Genomic DNA, 9,606 nt, shown 5'->3' on the forward strand with positions numbered 1-9,606 from the left:
TACAACATTAGTGACCCAAATAATGATGTCATAGCGCAGTGGATAGGAATTTCCAAGTCCGACAACAAACAAATTAAGACTCAATAGGACCACTGGAGGAAAGAATATGTTCTTTCTCCAGGTCCCCTCAGCTCTTGGGAGCGTTAGAGCATCTTGTAGCTCATTGTTTTGATTTTCCTGCCCTTGAAATATCAATTTGGTTCACTCTCACAGCTTTCATAGCATCACTTATAGCTTGATCAGGCAATTGTTTTCCACATAAACCATAAACCTGCCCAGCACCAAACGGTAGACGGACACAGTTGGTGACTAGCTGATAAAACATAGTGACGCATTTATCAGCTGAAGAGAAAGATATTTTTCTCAAGAGTTGGCGGAGACCAAAAAATGAGATTAACACTATGAATGAATGCTTAAATTGCTCCATATGCTAAATAGGCAAATGTTTCCTACGTTCGCCTCATCAACTTCAAAAGTTGTACCAGTATGTCAATTTGTAAAATGTTCAAAAGTAGTTCCACCAGCTACAACATCAAAATAATGAATTAACAATAATCATCCAATAATGATAATATAACAGTTTTGCTCATGGAGTACATTTACTAGTTAAGGTTACATTTTGAATGTGAAAACCTTTACTTGTAGTGAAGTATTTAAACACTGTAGTATTAAGTATATGTTCTAAATAATTCTTCCACCATTTTACACACATACAAGTTTTTATTTTTTAAAGTGGTAAAAATAGATAAACCCTCCAGTGGTACATTAAAACAAAACAATCGCTGTTATTCATTTGAATCTATGAATAGTTATTGTGGAATTTGAGAATTCTGTGTCATGTAGTCTTGCTGTTCTATAGGCCATTATGGCCGGGGCAGTCCAGAAACAGTACTTTAGTGTTCTCAACAACAGAAGTGGGATGGAGCATCATGATACAATATTCTGTCTGTTCAAGTTTGATTTGCAGTCATTCCACTCTCTTTGTCTAAAGCCTTCCACTTCCTCATTGTGTATTTAGGGTAACAAAAACAACCTACCAAATGCTCTCCAAAAACAGGAAATCATCTAAGTTTCTGTATTTATTCCGAACAAGATTATTTATAATAATTCAAAGGTTTTGTTTTCGTTTTTAGAGATGGAAGTTGCTCATAGATGGCAACTTAAAATCACCCTTTTGCCTTTAAGAGCCAGAATGTTAATAGCACAAAAACATAAAGAGTCAATATCGCATGGCCTAAATTATAACTAACAATGAACGAAAGAGATTTTTAGGGCATACATGTATGTGTGTCATGCCATTGTGAGTGATGATGGTTAGAGATTAGGCTGTTATATATTCAGCACTGGACTACTTCCAAGACCATATGATGTAGAGAAGCAAGAAAAACAGGAATCCTATAAACCCAAAAGCCTTCTGGCTTCAAACAAGGTCTGCGTGCGTGGGCCGCAAAAAGATGGTATGAGTAGTTAACGCCTTCCAAACTATGAACTGTGTACGAGGTATTCCTTGCTCTTATGGGGATTTTATATGTTTATATTTCTCTGTTGGCGTAGCTTAGTAATATAGTTTTAGAACACTTTTATGGTGGATCATGACTCATGTTTGATCTAATGAGTGAGTTATAAATCAATAAAACAGTGCAGTGTGTGCGTTCCTGACTACCTTCAGGGACATATTTCATACTAAAGACCAGTTCATTGGGAAAGTTTTGTCCAATTGGGGACAAAAGCTATGTCCCCAATTAGGAAAAAGCTGATTTTTAGGTGAGGCTAAGGTTAGGGTAAGGTTCGGGTTAGGGTTAGGCAATCAGTGGTTAGGGTTCAAGTTAGGGTAAGTTTTCCAGAACATGTGAATGTAAATCTATGTAATTTCCCCGAAGAGTGTTGGTGTGTGTGTGTGTTTGTGTGTGTGTGTTATGTTTGCACTATGCCGCTCCATATCCTTCTGACTCACTCTTAGCCAATGAATAACCAGTTTTACCTAACACACACACACACACACACACACACACACACACACACACACACACACACACACACACACACACACACACACACACTGGTAGAATAATACTGAATCAAGCCAGTTACATAATATTGATAGCTTACTATTACCTATGCAAGTCCTCTCTATCTCAATCACTTTCAGAGGTCAATGTAACAGTGGAGTGTATGTTACACACAATAAGGAAATAGGTGGCCCTGAAATCCATATAACCAACCGTGGTTCATAACCGCAGTGTATGTGTTAATTACAGCAGGCATGAGTCATCAAGTCTGTCTTGCGTAACTGCATCCCTTACCCACCCAACTCGCTGCTAGTGCGCCACACCCCAGATTCATTCACACACTGCTCTGCTGCTGCCCAGCCTTCCATTGATAGCGGGGAGAGCACTACTCCTCCTGTTCCACGCTGCAGATGGAAGCTTAAAGCTTATAAAAAATCCTGGGCAGCAGAGCAGTCTAATCAGTGCAACAAAAAACAAACACTAACATTACAGTTTTTCTCCTAACATTCCCCCTTGGTCTTATTGTAGTATTTTTGGTCAGTGCAGCTGGACTGGAGATAACTGTAGATAGTGCAGTTGATGTAGTGGGATATATTTGTAAGACGGCTGAAATTGGTCTGGCAGAGCAGCTGTGCTTCACTGCAGATTGGGGTTTAAAATCCCATCAGTAACACAGACCATGAGGACTAGATGGAGCTAACAGGACCCTTAGGGAAACAGGGAAAGATGGAGGGAGTTGGGAAGGACTTTGGACATTTATTCAGGCCACTGACACCACCTGCTCACACAGAACACAGTCGAGCCCATTTCACATAACAAAACTGTAGAATGATCTCACAATTTAAAAACGATAGGTGCTTTTTTAAAAATAGAAATGGATGAGTCATCACATCATTCATTCTAGAACTCAGAATGTGATACTATAATGAACCAATGTTGTACTTTTGTCATTTTCAAAGATCAATTTAGCACTTAGATTATTTATACATTTAAATCATCAACCCCGTTTCATCCTGGATCTAGTCACTGTATGTGTTTTTATAGGCAAGTAGTATTATATGTCTTTGGAAGGAGTCTAGCTGTGCCCTGAAATGTCCTCATCTTCTGGTTCCTGTAACTGAGCCAAACAAGCAGATAAGATTGTGTTTTCCTGCTGACATCAAGTGGCCACAGTTGCTAACTGCATGACTCCTCTGCCACTAAAACAGCGGCCTTTTCACCTGGGAATGATCTCTTACACAACTAACAGAAACATTTAGGATATTACAAAGATGTTTTTGTATTGTTTTGTTCAAGAATTCGTCTGAATTTGGCACTTACATTAAAAAAATCATATGATACTTGTAGAATTAAATGTCTGAAAATGTATCTTTCTACTCTAATCGTCCAGATATTTCAATATACTTACACTCATCATAATTAAAGTGGTTTTAACAATAGAACTGTTAACCCGTTGTAGTTAAATAGCATTCTTAATATGGACAAAGGCATCTGATTGTCAACTGGTGTCGGTCAATCCAGATCCCCTAACATGGGCACTAACATGATTAGACATAAATAGCTCCTGTCTCAATAGACTGTGTAACTAGATACTTACACAGCAACCATGAGAATAGTTCACATGCCGCAGACAAGAGCCACTATAGAATACAAATTACACAGATAAATCAAAATGTAGGCTTGACAGCACAATTTCACACAAAAAAAGTTTTTTTGTTTTGATATTTCATCAGTAATATTTCAGGCCTCCAAAGACCAGCAAGTTAAACCAGGAATGAGATTGTAAGTGTTGGTGTCTGCTTCTCCATAACAATTATTGAAAGGCCCCAACCTAGGGACAGAACATAACATGTCTGCATCAAGCCAAACACTTTTCACGGATCCCAACTCTGTTCTTAAAGTGAGTATTATGAGAACATTGTAATAAGATTGTTGTTAAAATGAAAAATTGACAAAAAATGACTGCTCTCACAATTGCATCTTGTTTATTACATGGTCGCACCTTCCAAATAGACTTTTTGTGTAGAAATATGCAGGAGTTCCAGGGGCATGAGAGGGGGTAAGAAGTCCTAATCTAAAACATAAAGTAATGTACACAATGTGTACATCAAAACACGTACAGTTTACAAACTGGATCCAGTACAATGCTCTGAAGGTGTGATTAGTCTACCAGAGCGTGGTGTAAAACTATGTTGAGTCATGGATATGTTCTGCTTTGTGCACACATCCATTTTCTGCCTCTCAGTAAGAATGGTTGTAAACTGGCTGTGGCACTTTTAATGTTAAGATTTTGTCAGAAACAAACACAAAGTTGATATTTTGAGCAGCCAAACTTGTACACTATATTGCCTCTATAGAAAATACAAGTAATTTGGATACATTTACACAAATTCTGTATACATGGGTACCAAAAGTAGTTACAGACTGTATTTACAACAATGCAAGAGATGGTAGAAAAATACAGAAACATTCAGCTACAGTATTCGACTGAATCTTGCAAAGTCGTTCCATTGTTTCTATCAGTGGCATCCAATTGAGCTTCCAGTTTTCCACAGATGACCGTGGAGTCACAGAGAAATACAAAAATAACACTCTGGATCTTCTCTTGCTCAGGATTACTCCACTCCTTTCATGAACTCCAAAAACTCTGTAGAATTAAAGAAGACACAGTTAGCAAATAGCTTCTGAGCCTAAAACAAGCCTTTATTAAGTTGATGTCTTATTTGGCGTGTATTTTGTTGGAATGGATGATTAATGATAGATCATAGAAAATGAGAGCGTTTGCTCTACTTGACCGTTTCACCCTGTCTCTTCTATCACTTTAATACGTTTCAAACTCACCATCGTAGTCAATTTTGCCGTCGTTGTTCTTGTCCCCGTCTTTCATCAGCTCCTCAATGTCGTCCTCAGTAATTGCCTCTCCTGTAGATTCTAGCATCATTTTCAGCTCGTCCAGGTCAATGTAACCATCTGCGTTCCTGCACAGAGGAGTAAAATATATGAATGCATGTTTGTGTGTGACATGTGACTGATCATATCTTGCATTCAAGTGTTTGGGAACCATCATCATGTTTGTTCTTTGATGCTTGACGCGGTGTCTGGCTTACACATGGAGTGGGTGTTTGAAATATTCTGTGCTGTCAAAAAGGATTATGGAGCAGATTACATGCTGTACTCAGCAGAGCTACTTGGCATTTTTTCAGTACACATAATTGCACATGGGGAACATATTTTGCTGGAAACCCACTATGAAGAATTTGATGACTAGTCTGTGGTGATTTTTAGATGATAGCACTCACCTATTTTATATTTAGTCAAGTCCGACATTGATTTTAAAGTATGTGTTTTGTGAATTGCTAACTTGATTCTTATAATTCAATGGGAAGACCTCGCAACAGAGTTAAAACGTCAAACTCACTTGTCAAACATGCGAAACAGCTCTGCCAGTTCTTCCTCTGACTTCCCTTTGCTGTCGTCCTTCATGCACCTTACCATCATGACCAAGAACTCGTCAAAGTCCACGGTCCCACTCCCTGCACACATACAACGCAATTCATTACATCCTTACAACCAAGACTGGATATACTTTCGTATTATCTGTAACCACCAGAACTCAAATGTTCTGCTTAAAGGCCCAATCTATGAACATAGTGTACCAAAAGAAATAGAAATCCAAGCACAATATTAAAACCTGCAATGAATCATAAATTGATTGAATGGTGTTTTAATACAAAGTCACAAGAGAGTACCTACGGCTACGTTATGAATGTTAATGATTTACTAACAAACAACTAATACTTTATAATTTAGTCAAAATCCTTGTAATACCAAATCTACCTGTTATTTATATGGCCAAAATATTACAAATTGGGCTTTAAGATGTCAACTTATGTGGCCTACTGTAAGTTACACTATTTGACAACATAACATAATCATTGAAGCTTTATCATACAGATCCATGATGCACATCAACTGATACACATTTCCCTTTAATTCAGCCGTCAGACATATCTTGTGTATGTAAGACCCCTGACTATCATTTGACACTATGTCCAGAGGGGATTGAACTGCATTTGTCTGCAACACATGATTGTACAATGATGAACCTGCCAGCTGGACCGTGGAGAAGAAGAGGTCAACGACAATCAACCACTGGCACAGCGGCGTTTTGATTTACCGTCTTCATCCACCTCATCAATCATCTCCTGCAGCTCCTCTGGTGTGGGGTTCTGGCCTAACATCCTCATCACCTTCCCCAGCTCCTTGGTGCTGATGCAGCCATCCTCTGCATCTTGTACGAAGATGTCAAAGGCAGCCTTGAACTCTGCAAAACCACACAGTGAAACAACTCTATGCCAACAACAACTGTAATGGACCTGGACATGGTGAGCCACACGTTTGAACAACCTTGCAACATGAGGTGTAGATTATAATTATTCACTCACATTTGGGAAAAAAAACTTTTTCTTTCTTGATGCATGCTTCAAGAGATTTATTACATGTGTACAGCTTGAAAAACTATGTAATTCACGCACCATTTTTCTGTTCTTCTGTCAGCTGCTCAACCTGCAAGAAGTAAAAAGTTATAATAAGAAATGCTTTGGTTACCTGATTGTAATATGTGTGCCTTTTTGGGAAATTAGTGTCTTCTGTGCATTTGTAAGTTACTCTTACATCCTTATGCATTACGTACCAATTCTTCAAAAAAGCCATAAGAAGTGTTTCACTGATGGAAATCAAGTTAGAAATCTCAAGATACCACCTCTGGACTAACACTATTATCTCTATCTGTATTGATGATTTTTCATTCAACAAAGGTAATACACTGGGGCCACACACTATGGCATCCTTGACAAAACACAGAACCTATGCATCATATGTGAGACCCTGTAAGAGGAAGGGCTAAAAATAAACAGACAGGATCAGGAACCACAGATAAAGGACACAATATACAGTGCTTTAAATTAGCATAGCTGTGGATCTGGCCCAACAATGAAACAGTAATCCTGGAAAAGCTACCACGAATGAAAGAGGGAGACAGCTGCTTATGTAAGAGTTAAAGTCTGCCGTCCACTATAAGTCAAACACACACACGAAGACGTACTCATATACACACACACACACACACACCCCTCGTGATGACATATGAAAAACTCCATCTAAACAAACACGTCTAATGTACATTCCCGTGTGTTTTTACTGTCTCAGCTGCACTGCTCACTTGGGATGTGAGTGGACGGGACAGCCGGCTGGAAAAGACAGCCACACAGCTTTCAGGCTCATAGATAATGCTGGAATTCAGCTGTGGGGGGGGGGGGGGGGGGGGGGGGGGTATCTAAACCTGAAGCCCTTCTCTGGCACCAGAGAACCACGGACGCAAAAGCATCTGAGCAACTGGCCCAAATTAGCCATGTGAAGCGGGACTGTTCCATTTCAAGTCATGAATGAAGCAGCACAATGCGGACCAGGGACCCGTCCTGTCAGTGACCCCCTGAGTGGATCCTATCAGCTCTGATAGGGCTGAAGTAGGAGAACATATAGAGACCTACATGGTGTCAAGGCTCTGTTGACATAAGATGGTGATGAAGGCGATGTGCTGCGCAAGCCACATCAACTGAGATTTGTCAACTATTCAAGTAATGTCAGATGTCAGATGAGCAAACTGATGTGGGACCTTATCATACAACAAAAGTGCCAGAATAATCCATACAACAGCCAGAATATTCCACACAACGGCCACTTAAAGTAACATTCTTACATTATAAATCACTGATCATGTGTCACAAACTAATAATGAACGTTAGGGATTAGGGTTTGTGATCCAAAACAACATCACTCTCATACCAGATTAAGTTCACACACAGATTTTTGGTTAGCATCCAAAAAACTAAAATCAGTTCATCAGAGGAATCCAACTGCGCACTTTCAGCTGTATGAGTTGTGAGAGGACGTACCGCTGCCTTGTAGATGTCGTTCATTTTTTAGGCTCGTCTGCTGCCTGTCCTGGTTACGTCCTGGCACAGAGGAAGGAGGTACTGTCCAGCTCAGAGCAGGACACTGGCCCCATCCTGGGAGGGTTTTATAGCTGGAGCCTGTCTCTGTCTGGTCCTTCCCCGGGCGGAGCAGCCTCCCCTCTGATTGTGCCTACCCATGTCCATCAATGTGTGTTTGTGTATGTGTGTCATTTGGCCAATCTGTCACAATCACCGGGCTCAGATAAAAAATGCAGCAGCTCTTAGGGGACATACTTGGGAATGGAATGAAGTGAGGGGGGCATGGTGAAGCCTAATCTCCAGGGAGGGGGCTATAGAGACACTCAACATTCCTCTAGACCTGGACCAGAGACGCGGAGGGCTCAGGAGGTTGTGTGTGTGTGTGTGTGTGTGTATGTGTGTGTGTGTGTGTAGGGCGGGGGTGGAAGAGGAGGTAAGAGGCCAGGATGAGATTGACGCAGGCTACAGCCAGCAGACCATGAAGGGAGGACAGAAAAGGAGGGCAGATCTGTGGAGTCAGAGCAGAGGAAGGTGCGTGTCAGGGCATGGTTCAGAAAGTCATAGAGCTCATCATACAGGTAGGTATGTGCAATATAGACTTTTATTATGGCAGACATTGTGACTTGTAGCAAGAAAAGCAAAAACACAGGGGTAAGTAATAACATTAATGATGGTTCCATTCCATATAAGGCTCCTGGTAAGCCATGGTGGTGCTCAACACCAGGGCCCTGGACCTGGGACACCTAAATAGAATGCAGCCATTGTTAATGTTAATAGACCTATAGAACTACTTTTCTACTGAAGAAGTAGTCCCGGCTGACAGAGTGATCTGTGGATTATCCAGAGTAACTGCAACACTGTTTGTGTAAAAACGTAAAGTTTCAGTGATGTGAGGACCAGAAACTAAATTTAATTTTATACCTTGATTGTTTTGGGGAGAAGACACAAATGTCAGGGCAAACAGGGCAAAGAAAACCAAAGATACCACTAGAGTCAAGTTAAAAGAAATATGATTCTTTTTCATTTGGATGAACAAAGTCTTTACATGACAACATATCGTTGTCCCCATATATTTAAATGCACAAATATACCTGCATTTATTTACATTACATAGAAAATGACACCTTAATCATACACATTCAATTTAGCCTGTCTTTTAGTAAGACACTTCTGGCAATTTCGCCCTTCACATGATTCATGAGGATTTTAACTTAGCTTTCATGTGCAGCACAGATTTAGTCAGCAGAGGGTGCTGTTCACTATGTATCGACTAAATGAATTTGTTGCAAGCCTGCCTCAGGAGATCTAATTTATCAACAGTGGGGTAGGTGAGAAATCTGGGTCAAACAAACCAAATACTTGCAGACACTCTTAAATTGAATTGTACACAGTACAAGACTTTGCAGCATTTTCTTTCATGTTCTTTTGAAACAAGGAATCCCCCCACCCCCCCCCCCCCACACACACACACATATGCACACACACACACACACACACACACACACACACACCACACACACACACACACACACACACACAGAGAGAACATGCTGTGGCAGGCATTCTAAGTGACGAGTGATCATGCTGGTTCATTATGAGATGCT

The 9,606-nt window shown here is 40.3% G+C and overlaps 1 protein-coding gene across 1 annotated transcript; it reads right to left on the bottom strand.

Moving 5' to 3' along the window:
• Window positions 1–3,968: 3,968 nt before the first annotated feature.
• tnnc1a (troponin C type 1a (slow)) lies at window positions 3,969–8,216 on the bottom strand. The gene is made up of 6 exons (XM_032520893.1): window positions 7,964–8,216; window positions 6,545–6,575; window positions 6,187–6,333; window positions 5,428–5,542; window positions 4,851–4,987; window positions 3,969–4,656 (listed from the first exon to the last, which is right to left on the bottom strand). The coding sequence occupies exons 1-6, from the start codon at window positions 7,985–7,987 to the stop codon at window positions 4,625–4,627; spliced, it is 486 nt and encodes a 161-aa protein (XP_032376784.1). The 5' UTR covers window positions 7,988–8,216; the 3' UTR covers window positions 3,969–4,624.
• Window positions 8,217–9,606: the final 1,390 nt, after the last annotated feature.

The sequence above is a fragment of the Etheostoma spectabile genome, chromosome 7 (genome assembly GCF_008692095.1).
Source record: "Etheostoma spectabile isolate EspeVRDwgs_2016 chromosome 7, UIUC_Espe_1.0, whole genome shotgun sequence".
In the NCBI taxonomy this organism is placed as follows: domain Eukaryota; kingdom Metazoa; phylum Chordata; class Actinopteri; order Perciformes; family Percidae; genus Etheostoma; species Etheostoma spectabile.

What these genes read in the sequence shown, in the direction of transcription:
- tnnc1a (XM_032520893.1), bottom strand. Translation starts at nt 7,987, where the DNA reads ATGAACGACATCTACAAGGCAGCG. An exon ending in ACGACATCTACAAGGCAGCG is followed by an intron (nt 6,576 to 7,963) that starts GTACGTCCTCTC and finishes TACTTCTTGCAG; the next exon opens with GTTGAGCAGCTGACAGAAGA. An exon ending in TGATGAGGTGGATGAAGACG is followed by an intron (nt 5,543 to 6,186) that starts GTAAATCAAAAC and finishes GTATGTGTGCAG; the next exon opens with GGAGTGGGACCGTGGACTTT.